Source organism: Rattus norvegicus, chromosome 17, assembly GCF_021556685.1.
Source record: "Rattus norvegicus strain SHRSP/BbbUtx chromosome 17, alternate assembly SHRSP_T2T, whole genome shotgun sequence".
Classification (NCBI taxonomy): domain Eukaryota; kingdom Metazoa; phylum Chordata; class Mammalia; order Rodentia; family Muridae; genus Rattus; species Rattus norvegicus.
In genome coordinates, this window is record NC_141550.1 from 78,365,290 (window position 1) to 78,391,548 (window position 26,259).

The following is a 26,259-nucleotide window of genomic DNA, read 5'->3' on the forward strand; positions in this document are numbered from 1 at the left end:
TATAGCTGGGTCCTCTGGTAGTGCAATGTCCAATTTTCTGAGGAACCTCCAGACTGATTTCCAGAATGGTTGTACCAGTCTGCAATCCCATCAACAATGGAGGAGGAGCAGCAAGAGTCTTAAATGTGCTCATAGCACTAACATCTAGCACTGGCCTCAGTCTGTAGAGGAGGTAAAGCAGCTTAGTGTGTCTTTGCACTTACTGTTGGGATACATCTCAGAGTCACTGTCAGCTTGCAGTGGTGTCTTCATGTGGACATCACCTGGGGAAGCTGTTAATTTCCACAGTGATGGCCTCTAAAGACACTGCAGCAGCATGTTTACAAGGCAGTGTCTGCTTTATTAGTGGTCAGAAAAGGAGCAGACCGATGAGAACAAAATGAAATGTTCCTTATGCGCAGGGATGGTTGTGGTTTGGCACTTACAGGAACTATACAAATTGGAGATTATGATAAGGATAGATTTAGCCACAGAATATACTGTCATAGGAACGTCATCTTCTTTGAACAAAATATAATACAACAAGTAAAGTGTTTCCTCTGCTTCTACAGATGGACAGTATGTAGCTTCCAGAGCAAGTATTTGCTATATTCAGACTGCTCCGTTAGCAGAGAAGGCAGATTATAACAGTAACCTAAGGAAAGCAAGTGTAGAAACTAATAAACATAAACTATATTTATTTACTTTTTAAAAAGTATCCCCAGTGAAGCCGTGACAGGCTGGAAGTTGAAAATGCACCAATTTCTGTTATAGGCAAGACAACTTAATAGAATTTTCATATGACTAAATTCAGCCGTTTAATATAACTGTCTGCCTCCTTATAATGCTATACCAAAGGTAGTCTGCTTGGTGTGCAACTTTCCTTTATGGTCCCAGCAAGCCACACATTCTGGAAGTAAATGTTGTATTTAGCATAATCCATGAAAGGAACAGGCCTGAGCTAAAAATACGAAATTGAACAAATGCGAAACACTACAGCACGAGCTTTGTAATTGTTCCATAAAGAGACTCGAGCGTCTGTGTGGGAGAGATACTTCTGTGTGTCATTGGATGAGCTGGCTGAGCTGCAGATGGGTGGCAGGAGCATCAGGATTCACGATGCCCTGAGAAATAGGTTTTGTGCTGACCAAGCAAATAACAGTGAGTTGTATGGAGGACTCTGACATTTGAAAACACATTGCCTGGTGAGTGATTACATTTAATGTGAGAATCAGGTAGAAGTGTCTGCATAGAGCCAATTGGTGGAGTAGAGATATTAAAGGATAGAGTTGCCCTGGGAAATATATATTCTCAAACTAGCTACAGAAGGAGGGTGGGAGTGGAGAAAGCAGGAAGTGGAGAGCGGAAGTGAGTTGTGGGTGACTGCAAAGAGAGCACATTGTGTAACAGTGAACTCTGTTCAGACTGAATTTGGAACAACCATAGGGAAGCAGACAGGGCTTAGCGAGTCCAGTCGGGGCTCGGAGGTGGATGGGAACTGCTTATTCCTCACACTTCTGTAAGACCAAGACCGTGACTAACACAGTTAAGCTTTGTTTAGCATTGTAGATACAGTTAAAGCTACAAGGATTCTACTTTTTAAATGTATATGTATTCGTATTCTGGTTTTTTGATCAGTAGAAAAGACAATATTTCTTATGTACTTTTTTTATATTTTCCAGATTTTTCCTTTATTACATTCAGAAAGTACTGTGTCCCTACTCTGTCCCAGTTCTGCTAACCATGAAACATTTGTTGTTTAGTTGTAAGAGTAACACAGAGACCTCATGCGCTCCTCCCACAGCTGCGCTCCTCCCACAGCTGCGCTCCTCCCACAGCTGCGCTCCTCCCACAGCTGCGCTCCTCCCACAGCTGCGCTCCTCTGCGGTGGGACTGTGAGTGGTGGCCCAGGCTTACAGGGGAATGCTGCTGCAGAGCTTGGCTCTACAGTTGGGTCTGCCTGGCTCAAACCCCCACCGTCCAACCATCTTACAGCTCAGTCACTGCGGTAAATGACTGCACAGGCCTAGGAACATTTATAAGTGATGTCCCCCAAAGTGAAAGCTCCCAAAGTCTGATCAAGCTTTTTGACAGGATATTTTTAATTTTTTAATTAAAATTTTTATTTTTTGTTGTTTTTCTTGATTTTTAATATTTTTTGATAAATTCATGCACATATACAATGAAACACAATTATATATTCACACTCATTTTTCTCATCCACCTCTCCCCAGCCCTTCAATCTGGCCCCTCTCTACTTCATTCACTTTTTAAAAATGTGCTTAAATTACATATTTAGTCCAGTTATGCTGCCCATATATTATAGGTATGGGGCCGTCTACTACAGCGTGGAGAATCTACCAGTGGCCACACATTCAAAAAGGAAAGAATGATTCTCCCACCCCTACAGTTATCAACTGTCAACACCTTCTCAGCGAGGGTGTGAGCCTAGAGAAGATCTCTCCATCTGTGCCAAAATGTTAGCTGCAAGAGTCTCATGAGGGTAACCACAGTTGGTATTAGTTCATGAGTTCAATAGCCACACCAAATCTAGCAATCTGTGCTTTACAATGTTCCTTCCTATCACCAAGTTCTTACGTTCTTCTATCTCCTTCTCCATAATATGCCCCCAGACTTGGGATATAGTGTAAGTTAGAAAAGACATGACCATTTGGGGCTGAACCCCAGGGTCTCATTCCCACCACTTAGGCTCCATATGCATCTCACATTGCTGCAGCTCATTCCATGAGGAAATGTCTCTGGCCAAGATTGAGGGCATCCCAGGTTTCTGGGCATAGACACAGATATTTAAGAGGCAATTTGATAACATAACCACTTAATGAAACTTCAAATAATAGGTTCTACCCTAGTGTCTGTGACCTCCTCAGTTGTCATCACTGGAACTCTGACCTAGATTGCAGTGCCAGCCTAGAATCCCTTGTATGGCTCAGACTCCAAATTCAGTCAAAGTGCACTTAGCTGTCTATAACAGTCATGCCACTCCTGCACTGCTGGGGACTTCTTGCCTGGTAGGCCAGTACTGTAGTTTTAGAGCCCAGTGCTGGTACAGGTTACTCCCTCTACCCCACCCCACTTGCTACTGTCTGGCACTATTAAAGGAGGCAGTAGAAAGCTTGGTGGTTGGTTTCTGCTGATTGTTCTGTGTCCTGTAGGCAGTGTGTATGTAACATAATAACACTAGTTCTCTTGTTCTTGTCCTTATTCTGGACTTGTTTTGTTTTGTTTTAGACAAGGTCTCACAGAAGCCAGAATGGTCTCAGATTCACTTTGTGACCAAAAGGCTGAACTTGGTTTCCTGATTACAGACATGTACTATCAGAGCTGGCACTAAGGGTATTTAAAAATAAAAATAAGTCTTTTTAAAATAGAGTACAAAAAAATAAGCTATGCTTATTAGTATATGTGTTCCAGATATGAACATTTAAAACGTACACAGTAAAGGAAAGATTATTGTGAGAATCAATTGGGAACTTCATCTTTCCCTCTCTGCTTGTTGTCCCTTGTGTGGTATGTCTATCTTCTGGTTCATCCTCCACTGGCTGAGTTAAATTCCACTGACAGTGAGTTGGAAATTTCACTGCATCTCTAAGCCACATTCTATGGTTCCCTGATGAGCCTCTTGCCCTCTGGAGATTGTTGCTGTTTACTTCCTTAAAGAATGGACTCCTCCTTACAGTCTTCTTTAAGAAGTCTTTTCAGGATCCTTTTCCTCCAAGGCCAAAGGCCCTTGACTCTCTATGACATTGGATACCTCATCTTTAATTTACAATTCATAGCCACATATCTAACTATATTCTTCCATAAAGTATTATCTTTGCTGAGCTCTGTGATACCCTTAGGTACAATGTAAAGCAGTTCATCAGCAATCCATATTCAGAAGAGGAGGTGTTGACTTGGTAAATGTGGCTGTTCAAAATGATAGTGAGAAGATACAATATGTTGATTACAGTTGTTAGTAATCATTAGGTTAGATCTGTACTTGAACCAAGAAAGATGGCTGGCCTATTCAACTTCTGATGTCCCTCAGATGCTCCTTTCCCCACATGCTACATGGGGGGCGGGGTGGAGGGCAGAGATGGATCAACAGTAAAGAGCACTAACTGCTCTACCAAAGGACCTGGCTTTGAGTCTCAGCTCTCATCTGATGGCCCAAACCAGCTGTAACTAGTTCCAGAGGCTCCAGCGCCATCTTCTGCCCTCTGTGGACACTACATGCATGTGTTCCACTGACATAAATGCAGGCAAAAACACATTATACACATAAAATAGAAATAAGCAAATAACTAAAAATATACATAGGAATAAGAAAGGGGAGATAATTTAAGGAAATTATTCCTTGAGATTTCTAAGTGTTTGCTTTCATGAAAAATACTTGCAGTCAGGTGACTACACTGGCTAGCCTTGAACTTGTGCAATGCTATCAACAGTATTGGTACTAACAAAACCCAATGGCTGGACAATCTATGGAGATGCTGTTATAGTTTCTAGATGTTTAAAATACTCTCTTATTAAGATTTTTTATTCAAAGGTAGAAGAAATTAAACAGTAATGCTGTTTTCATCTCTCCCCCCCTCTCTTTTTCTTCATTCTTTTGACATGATAATCCCCAAGAGATTTTATATAGTCATTAAAAAATAAAATACTTATGCAAAGTTTGTCCCTATAAGTCTTTTTGAGTGTGACTTCAATGATTATCAGTGAGGATGTCTTTGTTAGTAGACCAAGCCTGTGAAAATGATTGGGTTCAGTGTTTCATAAGCACAACACAGTACATATGATGAAAATGGATCTCTCTTGTCCTGAATGTAGAATGGAGGTTAAAGAATTGTTTGCCTTTTGTTAGGAGAAGATTGTTCTGATGACTATCTTCATCTCCTAGAGTGGGGGTTATGTAGTACTATGTCACTTGAAATCCCTTTCTGTGAGTACCCGTCTGTAAGCCTGTAAAAAATGCCAAGCACATCATTGCTGGGGCTCATTCACAGGGCCTGCTTTCTGTCACTAGGACCAATGGGACAGCGTTAGCAGAGAGGTTTCTCTGTCTCTGAGAGAAGAGCAGCCTAAGGTGTCAGTGAGGTCATAGACCTATGTGAAGTTAAAATAGATTTTATGTTAAAGGAATGCTACAGCTTAGCACCTGCAGAGCTACCAAAACCTTGTGCAACTTTATCTGTGAGAGTTCAATAGAAAGGCCCATCATGTGCATAATGAGAATTTAGTTAACTCTGGAATGGACTCCGCATGCTTCCGGAGTGCACGCATTATGTCCACATAAGAATCAGCCTAACAGCTGGTAGGTATTCCAGCCACAGTAGAGTTAATCAGCACCAGGCCCTCTGGGCTGTGTTGCATTGTTTGTTATTTAGGTTTTACCAGGAATGGTCTTTGCCTTCATTTACCCAATACAGAGCACAAAAAAGTGCTTTCACTGACTGATCTAAAAATATTAGACCGAGGGTAAATATTAGAAGTGCATTTTACCCGATGTCTTGCTTCCTTCTATCTTTAACCAGTAGAGATGTGGAGCTGTGAATAATTGAAGCTGGACCTAGCCAGCAGTAGAGCCATACATGAATTTTAATAAAAGTCAAGGGCAGTGTAATACCCTCTTGGCTGCTGACAAAGCAATCCACTTTCTATATCTTGGGTTACAATAACATCCTGTCCTTCCTCATTCTTGGTATACTTGGTTTTGTTAAAATGACTACCTTTATTTAAATTAAGAACACATTCTGAGTAGTTTTAATAATATATGATCTCATTCATAAGTAGCTCCTTAATTTATTTCACAATAATTCTCTCTACCAGAGTTTTCAATGTTTTTCCTAATAAGAAAACAGCAATACCTATTTTGACCAAATTATTCTTATTATCAATTGTCTAACAAAACCAAAAAACAAAACTCCAAACAAACTCGTAGTAGCCTGTCAATAGGGGTTAGTTAGGGAACTAAACACTACCTGAGTAAACAATTGTGCAGTCTCACAGGGAAAGTGCATCCTTGCTAGAGCCTATACACAGGAGGAAGCTCCTGTGTGCTAAGTGTGACAAGGCCCTGCATCCCCACATAAATAAATGGTCGATGTATGTGTTAACTGGATCACCCATCTTCATTAGCTGATGAGATTTTGTTTTTCCACACATCTACATCTACAGTTTTTTAGGTTTTACCTCTCTTGGGGAGAATGTCCCAAAGCCTGAGTCTATTCTATAAACCCAGTGTCAATCAATATAAGTACAGTGGGCAGAGGTGGTTTGGTTTCCTGAAGTATTGGCCAAAACCCCTGGGGCTCTGCACCCTCTGAGCACGGCCTTAATACTGTTCCCAGTGTTTCTAAGTTAGCTCATGTTCTCCTCTCACCTGCGTTTTTATACTCTCTTATTCTGAACTCTGGTAAGGTGACCCATTGACAGGCTACTCTTGAAGTTTGTCATTCTTTGGGTCACTAATGACATTTCTATGTAGATATCTCAGAAACAAGCTTTCGGTGTGCGTGATGGTATGGACACATAATTAGAGTCAGCTCCTCATCTTTGATCCCTCTCATTGCTGTCCACTCCCAGGTGAGCACCCCTTTAGCTATCTTGCTCACCATCTGATCTCTCAAGCTTCCTTATCCAGTTGTAGTAATAGTGGACTTTAATTTACAGCTGGAAGTTCTAAATTCTAAATTCCATTATCGCAACTTTTCCTGTGTGTTCCCTACGTTCACACCACCAGTGTGAACCTGCACGGCAGTCATAGGGCCACTCTCCTGGGTTATGTGTGTGCTTCTGAATTATTTTTCCTTCTGTATCGTTTTCATGAATAGATAGCAGGAAAATCATCCAGTAAGTATAGAGGGAACCTGTTACAGGATTTTGTTATTGTTTTTCATAGTATTTGGCGTGGTTTGTGTTTAATTTTCTTTGAGGAAAGGCTATCTCTAGTGGTTGAGTGAGTTGGTAGAATTTTGGGCTCTGAAGTGTATGAGTATATGGCTCCTGCAGATACTCCAGTATTATAAACTTATTGTTCAGCTTGGCTACAAGGCATTCAAAAGATCATTGCAGCTTTTATACTAAAAAGGAATTGAGGTAGCTTCTTAAAATTTTTCAAACTGATTTTATTTATATGTATAAGTGTTTTCACTTGCAAATGTATCTGTATATCACATGCATCTTGTATACACACAGAGGTCAAAAGAGAGTGTAGGATCCCTTGACACTGGAGTTATGGATTGTTAGGAGCCCCCATATGGGTACCAGGAACTGAACCTGTGTCTTCTATATAAGGAGCAGGTGCTTTTGATCTCTGCATCACTTTCCAGGCTCCTGAGGAAGGTTCTTATAGAGCAGACCTTTAAATCTATCTCTGACTTCTCGGGTCTCATGATGAAATGAACCAAACTGAAAAAAACAGATCCAAGTCTAACTGGGAAAAGTAGCTGGGGCCTCCAGGTGACATCATTCCTCCTTTCTCTACTTCCTGCTGAATCTCACCCTGCTCACACAGCACACCTCTGAAAGGGAAGCTGCACTATGTGACCTACAAGAGGCATGTGGAGCTGACACAAGAACAGTCTAAATGGGGAAATACCGTGTGAGAAGCAAGAACTTGTACTTGGATGTAAGTGATGCTAGAAGTGTGGCCCCTAGCACAGTAGCCTTTATATCCTAGGCTTTAGGTTTGATTCCTCTTAACTTTCTTCCTAAGAGTATAAGGACCCGAGAGTGACAGTGAGTCCCAGGAGGTTTTACTCAGCCTGTTGCTCCTAAAGTAGAACTGTAGGCTTGCCCCAGAAAAATTACTCATACGTTAATTTTAGAATGAACCAAACTTTGAACGGAAAAACAAGCACATCTTGTTTAGGACCTTGGATGTAGGATTGTATGAGCTACTAAACAATGAAACACTTGCAGATAGTGACAGTGTGTGGTCACTGTGACCTATACCCAATGACACACAACAGTGAAGTCAGTAAATACTGTTAAAGTCAGGGAGAGATATGCCATTCCCTATTAATAATAATATCAGTTAAATACCAGTGCTGGGTGGCATGGACAGCATCTGCTGTGCAGGAGAGACTCAGTGAGCAGGTCTGTATTTTTGGTTTGTAAAATACCACCTTTAACTTAACCACTTTAATTTGACTCCTCCCTTTAACTAAGACTCCTGAAAGGATATTTTTGAGTATAACATTTAAAATGTGCCTCAATCCTAATTAATATTTATACCTATTCCCCAAAATGAAATTTATTTTCCCTTCAGTCTTATTTCATAGAATCATTCCCTTGGTGGTGTAATTTTAGCCCCCATCTTCAGAATGTATCTTTAGAATGCATCAAATTCTTAAAGATCCACAATTATAATTTTTGACCTGCTAAAATTTCAGTGGAATATCCTTGGCTGTAGAGCATTCTAGGCTAATTCAGGATACTGATGACCCAGTTGATTAGCTACTAATCTAGAACAGAGAAGAATAGGTGGTTGTACACGTTCAGGTACCTTGAGTTGTGGTGATTTCTTGAAAGCTCTTCAAGTGTCATGGTCAGAATTAGTAGATGTCTTATTTCCCAAAATAAAAATTTCTACCATAGCCATATATTTGAAAAATATGACACCATATGTCTAATTTACCCACCATAGAGATGTAAGCTATATTTGGAGTGATCTCTTCCCCTTTTTAAATATAGATAGATATTTAATTTTTAATTCTCTCCTGGATTGTGGCAGGCCCACATATGTTAATAGAGGATAGGCTTATTATTGAAGCACAGAGCAGCTTGTCACTGAAGCTTCATGAACACTGTTATCGCTGCCTGACATTTATCTCATAATTTTCTGGAACTGACTGTTGTGTCTCCATGGCAACCTAAATTGCAATTGAAGCAAGTATGATAATAAAGGCATCCGCCAAGATTGACAGCAAGCAAAGCGTCGTGACGTTTGTTTATAGTTCCTTCTATAGCTGCGGCTGGAGACAGGGGACGTGTTCTCTCCTGTCACAGTGGTACCTGACTCAGCCTGTACGGCAATCTTATTACAACATCTTCAGCTGTGATGTCAGTGATAATGATACTGATCTTTACTGGAATCCTCTCAAGTCATTATGAATATCGAATGTAGTGTTAGCCACGATCTCATTTCAACCCAAAAGAAAATTTTACCTCATTTTGCCCCAATTCAGTATTGTTCAGTCAGGATCTGCCAACTTGTGATGGTGTAGGAATAGTTTCCTTTAAGGTGAAAGTAACAACAGTAGTTATACTAATTTTTCCCTTGATGTTGAAGAACCTTAGTTCTCTCAAGTTCATGACTTCACATTGGTTTGGCTGCTGTCTCAAAGCAAAGAGTCATAGAACTGGAGTAGGTCCAGAGTGAATTAATTTAAAATTAATTTCATTCTGAAAGACTCCATCTGGCTGTATTTAGGAAAGGCACTTACACAGATATATAAACACATGATCATCTGTATTCACTGTGCCAGATGTAATGTCAAAAAATGAAGAAATGTCTCAAAAATTATCTGGGGGGAATTTTTATATAATGATATTCTGTCTCAGTATAAGAACCACTGCGTTTTAACACATTTAGTCTCATTTTAATTCTGTTTGTTTAGGGAGTTAGATCCGATGGTATATATATTTAGAAACAAGTAAATACCAAAACCTATTGATGATTTAAGATATTAAATCATTTTTATTCATCATTTAAGATACTAAAGATAATTTCTTATTGGAAAGAACAGATATAAATTTGCAAATCACTACGTCCTTTTTGGTATTAAAAGCGCTAGCTACTAAGATTTCGCGGAACAGTACTATATGGGATAGCATGATTTTATGGTGGTACGATCATATGATATTTAATATTTACAGCCTTTAAGACTCTTGCCTTCTAGGTCACTTTATTCGTAGAAGTATGTACTGAAAATAAACTAGAATAACATTAGAATTCCAGATAAAGCCTCCCCGACTATCTTATTCATGTCAAAATTGTACTCAATACTCGCCTCCCTGACTGACTTTCCCAACTGAAATGTTATTTCTGATATAACATTTTTTACTTACTTTATGTCACTCGCCAGGATAAAACCTCTCATTTTTCTAATAGGTTTATCCTCAGCGCTGTGAATAATGTCTGATTGTAAGAGTCACTGCATATTTACTGCAGCTCTAATTGAGTAAGACATCCCTGTTTTCAAGAATTTCAGTTTCACACTATCCCTGAGTAGGGTTTAGTTAATTATTGTTTCTGTATGCTCAGTGGTCAGAGAATGGAAGAAGTCAGAGCAAGAGGAAGCATCCAGTCTGTGCTCCATACTTGCTAAGTAAATACCTACTGTTCTCAGAGCTCAGATGGACCAGGAGGATGGAACCCATATAGTTAGTACAGCACAGAACTTCATGGTGGTGCTGCGGAAAAGGCTTAGTAAGAGAGAGTACCTTATCCACAACTTGGCGGAGGGTAAAAGGGAAATGTAGCTAGAGGAATGGCTTTGTATCATAGACTCCAGGATACACACCGTAAGCATTGGTTAAATGGCTAGCCTATTACCCTTTACAAGCCAGCAGCACACGTGACCAGCCTCTCAGCCAGGAATCTGCCAGAATTCTTTCCTCCTGGCCCACAGCCTTTGGTTACACTTGCATGCTTAGGATGAAGTGCTCCTGGGGCACATGCATGCACACGCACACTCAACAGGTGCAGCAGCATGTATTTGTAACAATGGCACCAGGGAGGCAGAACCAGGCATATCCCTGGAGCTGGCTGACCAGCTAGCCTAGCTGAATCAATGAGTTCCAGATTCAGTGAAACACTCCATGTCAGAAAATAAAGTGGGAAGCAAGATGGATGGCTCATTAGCTAACAGTGCTTGTTGAAAAGTCTGGTGACTTGAATTTGATCCCTAGGATATACATAGTAAAAGGAGAAAAGCCAACTCTTCAAGTCACCTTCTGACCTCCCCACATCCTCACTCATACTGTGACACATGTACCAACATATATACACATGTACACATACCTTCTGACCTCCCCACAGCCTCATGCATACTGTGACACCGGTACCGACATGTATACACACACACACACACACACACACACACACACACACACATATATATATATATATATATATATACACATATATATATACACACATATATATACATATATACATATAATATATACATATATATACACATATACCTTACACTATAAATAAATAGATAAAGAAAGAAAACTTTGTTAAAGTAAGACAGTGAGGAAAACATCAAACATACACCTCTGCCCTCCATACCCACCATGCAAGTACCCATACTATGTACATAAGTACATACACCCACACAAGCATGTAAGCATGCACCCACATACACACTATACACACAGATTATAAAAATGAAAACAAGAACGGGAAGAAATGAACAGCACTGTGTGGTAATATCCTGTAGGGCATTTGAATTCTCCATAGAGCAATCTTAAGACTTGGCTAGCCGCATGTGTGCAGTGCGTATGGGTTGATGTTAGGCTTTCTTGGTAGCTGTCTTATATATGAATAAATCCAGGCACTAGTTTCACTAGTGGCTATAGCAGGAATTGTTTTCCCTGAGAGTCACACCTGCTAAAACCTAGTCTGCAGGAAACCAGACATTATGGCTATATTGTTTCTCCCTCTTTTGTGCATCATTTATCTTTTTTTATTTATTTTGTTGCTTTTAAGTTAGATTATACATAGGTGAGGTAGGGAGTAAAAGAAAAAAAACATCAGTGTTCATTTTGGAAAGTCTGAACCCACATTGATTTCCTGCAGTATGCATCTTCATTTCCTAACAATCTTAATTTTCAGTTCATTGGTAGTCAAACTAATTGCCTCTCAGTCTTCCCAAAGAGCCATTTCAATCTCTTGCCCACAGTAGACAGGCACATCCAGCAGTCAGGTATGAGCAAGTAAAGCAAACTGGGAAGACACTCTCAATTGACAGCCTGAGGAATTTCCGCCCCTTAAAGTGGAAGCATTGGCTGTCACCAGAGGGTGTGTCAGTGTGAGTCTCTGCACTTTGGAAAGGTGAGGGCCTCTGTATCTGTTGTTTGAAATGATTGTTTCCCTGGTGCCATTTCTAAACATTCATCAGAAACACCTATCAGCCTAGTGAAAATGCCTTCTGCTCTAGCCCCAAAGTCCACGAAACAATTTCTGACAAATCACAGCAGGGAAACGAGATTTCCACTGAGGGCGGTCTGCAGCCAGTGCTTTGCCGCCTTCCCAGCAAGGGTTATTGTGTGTTCAGCCATCATGCGCCCCCTGCATGCCTCAAATTTGCTTCTTTGTAGGGGTTTTCCAGCTTTCTGCTTTTTACTAGCAGTTAAATGGAGATAAGGTAATCAGGTTTTCCTTTCACTTGGTGAGTCCAAATGCTGGTATTCTGTGACCTTTTCTAAAGAACCGTTCCCTGTGAGTCATGGTTACTTTTACCCTGATGACAGATGTATGGCTTTCAGATCTCTGACCAAATACAATCCAGTATTAACTTAGTAAAACATCCATGACAAACGTCTTGTTTCTAAGTCGTAAGTTGCTTGTGAAAGAAAATAATGTCCTGTATACTTTTTTTTAAAACTTTTTATTGATTCCTTGTGAATTTCACATCATGCACTCCAATCCCACTCTATCTCCCCAATCTTTCCCTCAATCCTACTCTATCTCCCCATCCCTTCATATCCACCCTCTGCCCTTGCAACCTCCCCAACCCAAAAAACAACAAAAAAATAATAAAACAGAAACAAAAGCCCATATCTCATTGTGGAAGCTATAGTGTGTCACGTAACATACCTTCTGTTCACACACCTTTACTTGCAAATGTTCATTGAATGCGTCATTGGTCTGGTTCGAGGCCTCTGGCATCTGCTACCCTGTCAGTAGTGGATCCTCACCGAGACGCCCCTCAGATGTCCTGTTGCTTTCCTGAGTCATGGAGAATCCAGCAGGTCCCAAGTTGCTTTCAGTTCATTTGCTCCAGCCCCTTCTTATGTCCAGGTAGATGGGGTAGGTGGTTGATGGGCCAACTCAAAGCCCTGGATCTGGGCCTGGGTAGTAGCGGAGTCGGTCAGCCTGGCAGCTTTTCAACACTCACACCACCATCTCCAGCCCTCCAGCTCTGTCCCAGCTAGCTCACTCAGTGCCCTAGCTGGCACCAGGAAGGGCCAACTCTCTGGCTCTCATGCCCTTGGGGCTGGCTCACCCACACCCATGCCACCAGGGCTAGCTCTACTGTGCTGTCCATGGGAGGTATGGGTCCAACTTTCCAGAGTGCTGCAGCCAGTGAGAGTCGGGGCCAACTCTGCGAAACCCTTGGGCATCAGCATTGTCCTAGGTGGCAGCCTAGTCCTGGGATGTCCCCATGGCCTTTGGCGGTAATGTGAGCCATGGATATTGACAGACCCCTACTGCTGCAGGGCCGTAAACTCAGACAAGGCACCACAGGCCAGAAAGAACCTCACGGTGACCCCAAGCTGCAGGACAGGCATCTCTGCTCAGGTGTTCCTCTCCACTCTTGTGTCTGCAGCTCCACCTCTCTTCAGAGTGCTCAAACCCATCAACCCTTTCTCTCCCAGCTCTCAACCACACTGGAGTAGTTCCTGCTGTGGGGGGGGTCATGCAACAGGCCAACCTCTGGGTGTCTTCCATGCAGCATTTCTTTTCCTCTTGTTTTTTGTTAAAAAAAAAAAAAAGGTATGGACAAGCAGTATTACATGTATGTATGTATGTGTACATAAAGTAACCTTGAATTTTTCTTCAGAATAACACAAGCTAATTTACTTAAAATTTTATCATCAGAAAAGAATTTTTATCTTCTTCAGATATTTTGAGTATTGTTTATTCCAGTTAATCATCCATGAAGTTTTTGGTTGCTGATACAGTGCCATTTAACCGCAGAGAATCTAGCTCTTACTTTGTAATGGGCATGATGTAATTCAAAAGGTTTTGTCATACCTGGTAAGTGATAACAGTATTGACAAGTAAATTCAGGAGCATCGTGATTGTTACATCTTATTGATGATATAATTGATATCCAGAGAGGTCTAAATTTAATAAAGTGTTCAACTACCCGCAGCCTTGCCACAGTGTGGACACGTGTGGGTAGTCGTGACTTCTGAAGGCTCTGTACGGTGTGTTTGCCTGGCTCCTGACTGCCACCAAGCAGATGGGCAGTGCAGATGACTTTTCGTGCTGCTGAATTTCAGGCAGCAGCACTGTCCTGTGGCCTCCCAAAGGCACCAGGCACATTGTCAGTCCTACTGCCCTATGCAGCTCTGTCTTGGATAGTTTGCAGTGACAACCAAACAACCTAGTCTTTTGTGCGCTATCTCTTAAGTACTAGTGACATTAGCAAATGAGTCCTAAACCCATTTAAAGAGTGGCTCTGTCAGCTGACTTGAAATGATAAGGTTGCAGCTCATTTTGTTATGAAGAACGGTGGGACAGGTTGCAAGAGATGGCTCTTTGGTCACACCCTTGACAGTTGGCCACTCACGGTTTCATGTAAGCCTGTGTTGCTCCCTCCCCACAGCGTACATGACACTTGTCAACGCTCTGGCCTGTGTGTAGATGCCTATGCGCTTTGGGGATTAAATCAGACACAGGATGTGGAATTATACCAAAGTTTCAAGCAGCTGGGCATACTGTCTAAATTAATCTTTTCAGTAAGTCATTCTCTGCATCCAAACCATAACCAAACACACTCAAGATAGCATATTTTTGAACATTAATACAAGTATTTATTTGAATTAGTATTTCTTATAGCTTTTTTGTAGAAATTATAGTCACATATCTATTATGTTTTATATTTAAATAAAGTTAAATCAACAACTTTTGTTCCCTTTGGTTTACAAGTAGGATGAGTGAGGCACAGAGGGGTTGTTGAATTTTCCTTGAGGGCACACAGTTAGATCGATCATGAGCCAAGGCCAGCTCCATTGGCCCATCGTCTGCTTGTAGTTACATAACTGAGCTTTAATAACATTTTCAAAATGGCTCCCTCAGAATAATATGTTTAGGTGAGTCTCAACTCTAATCAGTGTTTTAAAAGAATGAGAAGGGGTATATTTCTTCCTAGGGCTATGTAGATAAAATTAATAAGAATTTGTTTTATAGTTGCCTTAGCCATAGTTCAGAACTCATTAGTAATATGTAGCTACTGCCTAGCATACTGAAGTATGCTGGTGATAGGAACATAGAGACACTGAAGTATGCTGGTGATAGGAACATAGAGACAAGATAGGGAGCATTTCTACCCGCACAGTCTTGAATTGAACTGATGTACATCATCCCAAGAACTAAAAGCAGTAAGATAAACAGCAAACAAATATCAAGTTAAGAACAATATTATTATTTATTAACACCGAGAAGATCAGCTATTTTTAGGCAAAGGTATTCAGAGACTATTTTTTTTTTACATAGCATTTTTGGCTTAGTTCGTTAATATGAGTATTTATTGGTACTTGGAATTTATCACAGCTATTTTGTAAGTTTGTTGCTCTTGCTTTTTTGTTTTGCTTTTGTTTTTTGGTTTGTTTTTGTTTTAGAGATAAAGGAAGTTAAATGTAGAAAACAAATACAGGAGAAAATACAAAATCAGAAATCTGTTTCTTTGTTTCCAGTCTTGAAAAGGAAACTTGAAACTTTTTAGGCTTTATAAAATGTTTTCCTGAAGTTAATAATAATAATACATTGAACCGCTCATATTTAATGATACTTTGCATTCTCAGAGGAACCACAGATGGTTTTGCATGTTCTCTATTGATCTGACTTCTTTTTACTAGAAAATGGAGTAGGGAAGTAGGTCAGTGCAGTGCTAGAAGCAAAGTGTGAGCACTCGCCCCGCCCTCCCAGCATCCTTAGTTTTCATCTTGACTCTGAGATTCATGCCAGCAGTGTCCCCTGGCCTCATGCTCTCTGACTTATGCTCTCGTTCCATTTGGCACCTGTCCTAGAGGAATCTTAGAGTAGGTTCTTTGCCAAGGGCAAAACAAAATTGGTATTCAGGGTCTTGTTGAAGTTTTCAGGCAAGGTGCCCAGAGACGTATATGTCTGTGTCCAAGGTCTGAAAGTGGTCACGGAGTCCTCGTGAAACACTACTGCCTCACGGTTTCTCTAAAGAAGTCTAGTTGGTGGAAGAAGGGAAGACAATGGCTTTTAGATCTGACTGTGTCCATGTTTTACAGTGTGAGTCCTTACAGGTATTACATTGGGAAAAGGCACCTTACTTCTGTGGCCCTCCTTTACTTCATTTCCAAAGTGAATATGATTCCAACTAGAGCTATTATGATAGTGTGGGTCAGATACAAAGTGTGGGTCAGGTGCAAAGGTTTTTGGCAGAGGGTAGGCCCTCTATTAATACTATTTGGGTTTGAATCTAAAGTTCTACACTATAAAAGGCACTACACTATGTTCCATGGAAGGTAGGGGATGAAGAAAAGCAAGCTAGTCCTGGTTTGCTAAGTCAATCAGCTCTTTTCTGACAAAGCTCTTAGTAGAGGGTTTTGTTCAGATGGGGATATACGTATCTATACTAATCTATGACAAGTACTTTGGCTATCTATGGTCCCAGGCAAGAACCCCCAAAAGCTTAGCTTAAAACCTGACTAACACATGATCTTTGGCTAACTCAGAAGTCTCTATACCTACAACCACATGAGAAAACAAAGTGACCAGATTGCCAAGAGAAATATTCTTCAGCTAAGAGAAAAGGTTTCAAAGTCCAAAGGAAAAGTTAAGGTTATTAAAACAAAGTTATCAAATTTTTTTATATATCAAGATCCAGTAATAATAAGAGAGAGTCAGTCATATGAACAGCCCAAATACAATTTTTTGATTGTGAGTGTTTGGTGGTGGTTTTAGTTCATACTAGATACAACTGGATTTCCTTACACACAGAATTGTTGTATACTCCCCATATGATCATTTGCAAAATGGCAGACAAGAAGGGATGCAAAAAGGATACGTGGTAGCTACTCAGTCAAATGACTCCGTAGAAGTAGAGAAGAAAGGCTCTAGACAGATGGTGATCCAATGTGGTAGTTGAGAAGATATGGGTTTCAAAGCACCCTTAAAGGCTTATACACTGGGTACTTGGCTACGTGTTTCCCACAGGTAGAGGAGTGGTGTGTGTAAATTTTTCCAGCATTCCTGTTTTTATTTGGGTGTGCAATTCAAGAAACCTAGTAGGACTTGCTTGATCTTTGATATGTTTTGAGCTGTCTGTATTCCACTCAAGCCATGCTGTAGAGAATGTTTGGTCACATGGCGGATTAGAAATACTTTGCACTTTGGGGCCCAGGGGCATAGATTGGGATTCTAACTATAGTTCATAATCTGGTGCCCTTATCAAGGGAACTTATTTCTCAGATTGGCATTTGAAGACTACGACTTTCTCATAGGGCTGTCTTGAGGGTCGAGTGTAAAGCCCTGACGTGTGTGGTTGTTCACCCATGCAGTCCTAGCTCTGGCTAAGCAGAGGCGAGTAGATCTCTGTGAGTTCAAGGTCAGGCTGCTCTATAGAGCCTGGTCAGGCCAGGCACCCAGGTCTACAAAGTAAGACTGAAAAACAAGCAAACAAACGGAACCAAAACCAATTTTTAAAAAGTAAAGTGCATAGCATAGTATTGACACCCTGTTACTAAGGATGAGTCATGTTTGGATTTACACCAAAACTTTTTTAATTAAAAAACAGATTTATGGGGCTGAAGAGATGGCTCACGTGTTAAGAGCACTTACTATTCTTTCATAGGTCCTGAGTTCAATTCCCAGCAACCACATGGTGGCTTAGAACCATCTATAATGGGATCTGATGCCCTCTTCTGATGTGTCTGAAGACTGCTATAGTGTACTCATATAAATATAAAATAAATAAATCTTTGTAAGTACTGTACATTTGCTTAAAAAAGAAAAAGCATTTTTTAAAAGATAGATTTATGGTAGTCACTTGTGACTGTGTAAAGGAAATGTATACACAGTGAGAATAGTGAGACATTTATTCTGGGCCATGTGCCTCTATGACGTGATGGTATCTGTTGTTGCCATTTTATGGGTGAAGGATCTGAAGATCAGAGTAGCATGGGTAGAAGGCAATGATGTCAGGGTTCAGAGCCATGTGTTTGCCACTGCTCTGTATGCCCTCTGAATGGTAAGGCTCAAGGGTGTCTAGGAGGGACTGGGAGACATGTTGAAGACCAAAGGAGTGAGCATCCTCCTTCTGTGCCGCTTTCCTCCTCCTTTGGCTCCCTTAGTTTCTGTTATTTGGGAAAGCATAAAAGGAATGTTCATTTGCGGTATGCACAGTAATTAGTGCTTGCTCCAGAACTCTAAGTTTAGGTATCAGACAACTAACTATACAGCAGCCTAACTTCACTGTATTAGTCATCCTCCAACTTCCGCTTTCTGTTAGCTAGGACCTGTGCAGTACCTTCCTCTTCTCATCTAGTTGGTTGTCAGCAGCAATAACCACGAGTCCTTCCTGTCCCAAAACTGAGTCTTACCACACTCTGAGCTTCCAAAGTGCTACACACATTGTATGCTCTACTGCAGAGAGCTGCCTGTGCCACCTCCACCCTGAGCCATCACAGCTCCACAGGCTAAATATTGAGTTCTCAGTGATGGGGAACAAGATAGGTGCATGATAGCAAGAGAATGGTCTAGGCTAATATAAACAAGCATTGGATTACAACTGAATTGTTGAAAAAAGATTTTGTATTCAATATTTTATTCAGTAGTACATTTTTATAACAATGAGGCTGATTAGAGAATGCTCTAAAAATGTTCAACATTAAGATAGTCTGTTTACTTCAATGATTAAAAAACAAAGTGGTCACATGGGCAGGTGGTAGAGGTGTGTAGAGATCAAGGCAATACTAGTGAAGGGGGTCTGATATCATTGCCTCTCTGAATTAATCTGACTTGAGGTGTTTTGTTTTTCTCTTTCTATGAGCGCTGAGCTTTTAAGGGGCTGTGCTTCTGTGTGGATGTGTGGTCACTGTAGATTAGGTTGGCTATAGTTCAGGGCCTGCCTTCCGTGGCTCCCAAGTTCTCCCATGCTAAAGATTGCAGGCGTGCTGTGGGGTGGGAGTGGGGTGGGAGTGGGGCGCTCATGTCTAGTGAGGTTAGAGCTACAGCAGCTTTAGTGTTCTTTCTGTTTGTTTCTTGCAACGAAATAAGGAACTCTGCTCAAGATCTTTATCTAATACATTTTGGTATTTCTCCGAGGCTGCAGTGAAATCACACCTGCCATTTGCAGTTTAGTGTGTCTTCCCTCTGACCTGCTTAAGTAGTGAAGGCTGCAGCTACTGAGCTCCTGGTTTTGCACTTGTTCAGGAGCTTCGAGTTTCCACAGACTGACAGAGTGAGCTAAGCACCCACTACGAAGGAAGGGTGTATTGAGAAGCAGTTAGCGTTCTACAGAGAGGACCTGGGGTGTACAGTGTATTGGGTGGGGGATACGAAGGAAAGGTATTTGGCTTGCTTTATTATTGTCAGAGGGGAAGTCCAAGGTAAAAAGAAATGACTTCATAATATCAGGCTTGTGACAAGTATTCTCTCCAAAATTTGGGTCTGGGAATGACAGGAAGAAAGACATAAAAGCTTATGCTTTAGTTCTTCGTATCCGCCCCAAATATTTACTGAAGCTGGGAAAGAAAAAGCAGACCTTTTCTTCTCTTTCCCAAACGTGTGATTGTTTAGAACTTAAGTGCAACATCTGGAAGTCAGATATACAGAGAGCAATTTATGGAGTGTGAAAGATTTGAAATATTCAGTGTCCTTTAGTAGGAACTCAACTTTCTGTGCTGTATTTTTCCCCCAACACAAAGCAAGCAACTCTGAGATCACTTTTGCCTCTCTGAATTAAGCCCTTTGTGCTTGGGTCCCATAAACAATGTGCTTTTTAAAGGGGAGCCCCCCTGCCCCCCCCCCCAGCTCTGGCCCTTGTCTCCAGTGCAAGCAGCCAATCAGCTGCTCCGAGCTGCATAGCTGGCGCGCTTGCCATTCTGAGCAGCAACAACATACTAATTTGATGCACACATGGATGCCTCTCGCACTCTGAAATCCATTCGTCACCAGCATCTTGCATTAGTCATCTGATGGACTGCCAAGTGTTTCATTTTCTTCCCATGTGACTTTATTATTACCACCTCTCTTCCAAACCTCTGAAAAAGGGCGGGGAATGGGGGAGAGGGGGAGAAATCCAGCAGCAATCCAGCTCTGCCTTTCTTCCTCAGATAACCAGCACAGAGCTAGCTGCTAATGCTGCTGCTCACTTGTGCCGTGTTGATGGCAGCCTTCACAATTGAGACCCACACTTAACTCACAGCCGCCTCCGCGGCCTGGGTCCTGAGATGCCCATGCCCTGGGTACCAGGCGGCCAGGCACTGCCCTGTGCTCTGGAGTCAGTGCTGAGCAGCAGCGGCAGCGGCACACAGTGAAAGCACCGCGCTGCCGCCGCCGCTGCCGCTGCTGAGAGCAACCTAATGGTGCCTCTGCTTTGTTTTAGTTCATCACATTTCTACGACTCATTAGGCACTTTCCCCTGTGCTCCTCTTCCTCTTTCCGCCTTCTCACCCCCAACCCCCACTATTTTTTCTTCCTGTCCTTCACCCTGAAGCCCTAACTCTGGCTCCTGGTTCCGTTTTTTGACAGTAACGGCACAGCCAACAAGATGAACGGAGCTTTGGATCATTCCGACCAGCCAGACCCAGATGCCATTAAGATGTTTGTCGGACAGATCCCTAGGTCCTGGTCAGAAAAGGAGCTGAAAGAACTTTTTGAGCCTTATGGAGCTGTCTACCAGATCAACGTCCTCCGGGACCGGAGTCAGAACCCTCCCCAGAGCAAAGGTACAAAAAGCATGTGGCGCATGGGGTAGGGGTCGCCCAGCTGTCAGGGTGGGTTTAGTGACTGGGGTGGGCACGCCTGGGCCGACTAGAGATCCCAGAACCTTCAGCATGCAAGAGGGAGGGCAACAAAGAGGAAGGGAGGGCAGGCTGAGAGCAGCCGGGCTGCCAGCCCTGGTGTTCTTGCTGTGCCTCAGGGCTCCTCCCAGAGTTCCCGCCTGCTGGGACAGGTGGTACCGGAGGAGCAGGGCAGGAATGCTGCCCAGCTTTTTGTGGTCTCCTGATCCGCTCCTATGAGGTCACGTTCTAAGCATTGTGGTCTCCAGGGCGGAGTTGCTGCTGCTCTAAGGAACAGCATTCTTAGCCGTGTAATTCAGGAGCCAACTCTTTCTATACTACCTTTTCATGATTTCTCAGGTACACAAGTACATTATACTTTTCCATAGCTGTAGAGACCTTGAAATGACCTGCAAACAGTGTGGTGCCGCTGGTGGGGTAGAGAAAGGCTTCACCTTGAGGACAGATGCCCATTCTTGGGGGGCAGCAGAGATCACTAAGAGAACTGTGCCTACTGGCACAAGGGGTGGTGCCCTAGCGGCAGGAGACAGTTAACACACCTTCAGAATAGTCAAGGCTTACACTCTCGCCAGAGGTGAGATTAAAGGGAAAAGTTCAGGGCTTGTTACTGCCTCCATTTTAAGATAATGGTGATTGGGTGGAGGTTGTGATTATTAAAATAGAGGCCAAGAACTTGGTTGGTGCTTCTGTGTTTTTAAGTCCTACGTTGTCAGCTCTGTATGGACTAAAATCCTCCTCTGCTGCTACCACTTGGTTTCTGTTGCTATGCTAACCTTTTTGCTTTAGCGATTTTGTTCTGTTTTCAGTCTCTCTCCTCAGGGCCTCTCCCGTGGGTATCACAGTTCCTTTTTTTCTGGGCTTTACTATTCCTTCCCAGCTTGTTGTTTTAGTTTTATATGCATCTTGTAAAAGGGGGCTCATCTTCCCACTTGTATGTACTCTAGTTAGGCACATCAACCTTACCTTGTACTATTTCTGAGCCTTTTAAAAATAAAAGAATAAGAAAATTTTAAGACGAATGTTCTGTAATCCTGTGACGTGCTGGACTGTCTCCTGATCTCTATGGTGCTGAAGTCTACTGGACTTTGGGGAGCTTTTTAAAGGAATTTAAAAGCCCACAGCTTTTATTTAAAAAAAAAAAAGGAGCCCCCCACATACTATTTAACATTACAGCTGTTTTAAAAAGACTAGAATGTTGTCTCTACAGATAATACTGCCTACAATTAGATAAGTAGACTCTAATATCTAAAATCAGTAAAATGTAAAACCACAGAAATAAGAATTACATTAGAGACCTCATGACTGTTGAGATGTTTTCCACACAAATTAGGAGTTCACTGTAGTGTTTTCATACTATCCTGTACACGGGAGATAGTGTAATGCATGGACCTTCCTCCCACTCAGATGTATTCTGTGTATGGCTTACCATGTGTTCCTCCGAGCCGTACTTATCCAGACTACATGGAGACTATACACCTTGTCAACTTCTGTTCATTGGCTCTTCTAAGTAATTAAGAAGCTCAAGCTCTTGAATAGGGAGAGAAACCAAATATGGGAGCTCTGAGGCACTTGTGTGTCGTATCCGGCATCTACTGAGAACTTTTGTGTGTGTTTCCGCTTAGCCTTCAGCAGAAGTGTGAAGGTAGATGGTGTGAGTCAGGTTTTACACGTGAATAGACTGAGGCTCATACAAGTTAACAAGTGGAGCCCAGGTCTCCCAGCTTGTAGTGTCTTTTCCTTTGCCTTTAGTTTGGGTACTCATGGGTTTAGATTATACATCATTCCATAGATTATACATACATAGACTATACATCATTTCAGCTCATACGGGATCCCGGGACAAGAGTTAGAGATGAAATCATTCAAATCTTACCTTTACTGTAAACTAGAAGTCTCAGATCAAATATTGCTTGAACTGTGTGGCCGTGAGGCAAGGCTTGAAAGGGTTTCTTCTCTGTTGTAAAGGTATTTACTCAGATGGGATTGGGGCCCTGTAATGACATTGCTCTCAGAGGCAAACAGCACTCAGCTGCTTACATGTAGAAAGCAACAGCTACCATTTTCTTTGCATCAGTACCCATGTGTACCACATATAATTTTACATGTTTATATGTAAGACTGAATCCCAAGTTTACATTGATTTTAACTGTCAGCAGAGTACAGTTGGCACGCTGACACAGTACTGATGCCAGACCCTCAGAAACTCAAATTACTGGAGGCTTTGTTTAAATGGGGTTTAAATTACCTAAGCAAGGTGCTTGGATGGCCTTGATTCATTGCCTCATTGGCCTTAATGGTTCCAATGAAAGAGGCAAAAGTTGGATTGTTACATAATCCAGGTGAGTTAGCTTTCTTTTTCTTTGCATCTTATAAAAAGCGTTACCCTGTTTTCCTCCTATAAGAGTTGAAATGAGAGCTGTTTCTCCCCCCCCTCCTCCTCCCCCTCCTCCTTTCCCTCTTCTCCTCCTCCTCTTTCTTCTTCTAGATGCATTATTCAAACAGTTTCAGAAACTGGGGACTCTAACTAAGTAAGCTGCCTACTCTGTTAGGACTTAGAGGAACATTTTTTACTTGTGTATATGTATGTTAGATCCAGGCATGTGAAAGCACACATGTAGAGATCAGAGGATGTTGAGTATCAGGCCTTGCCTTCCACCTTGTTTGATCTTTTTCTTCTTTGTTCCATTGTGTGTCAGACACACTGTTACAATTAGTAGGCCAGTAAGCTGTTCTCAGAGGCTGTCTTTTTCTCCTCATTTTTATATAGAAATGCTATGATTAAAAATGTATGCTACTACCCTTGGCTTTCATGGACCTGCAGAGCTGAATTCAGATTCTCACATGTGTATGGCAAGTGGTTTACTCACTGAACCATCTCCTCAGCCCAAGAGGAACATGTTTCATTCAGTGGTTATCTGTCTGTCACTTCTGCAGATTATGAGAAATACTACAGAGTTGGTAAAAATATGGCCTTTAAAACCAGACATGCATAAATTCAGTTCTTGGCTCTGATTCTCTAGAAGTATTTCACTGAGCGGTTCAGTTAATCATATCAAAATAATGGGACAGTCCTCATAGAACGCTGTTAGTGATGTCCATGCTGGGATATGGCAGGAACTTGCTGTAAGAGATTGTTTTAATCCTTAGTCTTCATCATAACTATCTTTTAAGAACTTAAGATCTAAGTAGAGCAGTAAAGTCAACACATGGGTCACATAGGTCACCACAGTGAAAGGATGGATAATAGTGACTAGAAATAAAGTCAACATATGGGTCACCACAGTGAGAGGATGAGATAATAGTGACTAGAAGACACATACTGAAGCTAGAGTTCACAGGAGAAATAGTGAATTTTATTTTATAGGATATAGAAAAGAAAGCATCTTTACCAAATTTTAAAAGCACCAATGGAATTTTAGTAAAATAGAGTTGATACTAAATGTTACACGTGGATGGACTTAACTTAGCATGGTTCAGAGAGGGAGAGAGGTGGGGTGGCAGAGCACAGTCTGAAAGCTGAAGTCTTACAGATACAAAACATGTGAACTGAAATGGGGAAAAAAGGAAAATCACAAAGCTAAGAATTTATAGGATAGGGCCAGGTTTTAGAGTCTTTGTTCTAGGATTAAAAAAGTAAAATAAGATTTCTCTTTAAATAAAGGGAGATCTGGAAGTGATACTTAAGCAAAAGGCAACAGAGAAGTGAGTTGGGTGTGTTGTGCTCAGAGGAAGGTGCTGCGAGAATAGACTGTGAGGGAGAGGCGTGAGTGGCGGGATGTGGATGACAGTGGACAGGAGAGCTGGCAATGAACTGGAGCGGTGACTATGGAGACGTCCTGCTTCATGTGGGAAAAATGGGGAAGAAATTCACAATGGTGGGAACAGTGATAAGGAGAAAAATTTGGAAACAGAAAAAGTGTCAATTTTGAGGTACCCCAGAAGGATCAAGAAGAATAAGGGCCAAGAAAATGCACTGAATGCTGTGCTCACAAGGACCAAGCAGCATTTCAAAGGCAAGGTGGCAGTTTAGGAGAAGAGGAGTTTAGGCCGTATGTATGGGGCCGTGAGTACAGATGTCCTTACTCATGCTCAGATCATGAAAGAGCAGTGCCTACACGTACTGCTGATGTCACCTCCTGACGTGATGAAAAGGTAGGACAAAGAGGATCCTGGAATACAGGCAACCCCGAAGTCAGGGCTCTTGAAAGGAGAGAAGGGAAAGCTGAAGAATAGACATCAGGAGAAGGGTTAAAGACACTTCATTTGAGACAGCAGTGCAGTTAGGAGGAAGTAACATTTAGAAAATGTCAACATCAAGGAGGAAATACAATATTTGGTAGAAAATATTTAGTTGTGATGCCCCTCTGGTTTTGTAGTAAATAGTAAATTTCTGAGGGCACCAAGTGGAATTGGGGATTTATGAAGAACAGACTCTGTTGGTTTGGAAAATTGAACAGAACTCTTAAAAAGCAGAAAGGACCCCATGCACTCGGATCGTGTTTCACAGTGGGCCTAAGAGGCTGTGATTCCGGAGAACTTCAGGATACAAGGAAAGACAGCATGTTATAGGTCTGTAAACAGGCAGAGAATTAGAATCACAGACACCTTGAGGACCGGGTGGCTAAGCTGATGTGGTAAGGTCGAAAAGGGTAGCAGATATGTTGGAATATTCTCCAAGGTCTAAAGTACAGAGCTGGTACAGAAGGAGAAAGAGTATGCCTTGTCTCAGAGAAAAAGAAAAAAGATCATATGCTAGAAGTGGAAGATACAGATACTGTGTTCAAGACCAAACATGGGACTTACAACTACCAGTGAGACATGTGGGCTGGACCAAAGTCAGAAATTATAACCCAGAATCATGGCCTCTGAAGAAACATGCTCTATAATTCAGGGTATGTCTGTTTTTCTAAATTTAAATTAATATTCTGATTTAACAGGAATGAAAACCAAGTGATTAAATTGAAATAACTTAACCTTTGAGGCTGTTAGTCAGGAACAGAACCTCAGTCCTAATCTAATGCATTGCCAATAACATTTTACTGTATCTTCTTTAATGATTTCTAAGCCAAAGAAATAAAAAAGTGGAAGTGATTTGTGTCGACGATCTCCATGTAGTCCAGGCCAGAAAAACAAAACTTCCTTCTTTTCATGAAGTCTGTTAGGATTCATCAGTAATCCAGCCGTGCATCCCTGCCTTGCTCACATCACCACAGCAAGGCCTTCTTCCCTCTTCCAGAGTTCACTCACTGTGAGAGTTATCCATTAATGCAGTCTAGCTTTGACCTACTCTGTCTGTAGCTCAGCGCTGTGGATACG

At 41.7% G+C, this 26,259-nt stretch overlaps 1 protein-coding gene across 2 annotated transcripts in view; it reads left to right on the top strand.

Annotated features, from left to right (window-relative positions):
* Nucleotides 1-3,105: 3,105 nt before the first annotated feature.
* The window catches only part of Celf2 (CUGBP, Elav-like family member 2), a gene marked incomplete at its 5' end in the record, with an annotated part of 179,116 nt that continues 155,962 nt past the window's right edge, over nucleotides 3,106-26,259 (top strand). For both annotated transcript variants that reach the window (NM_017197.4, NM_001083586.3), the window contains 3 exon segments: nucleotides 3,106-3,116; nucleotides 5,515-5,526; nucleotides 20,670-20,868. In NM_017197.4, the coding sequence (NP_058893.2) occupies nucleotides 3,106-3,116; nucleotides 5,515-5,526; nucleotides 20,670-20,868 (222 nt within the window).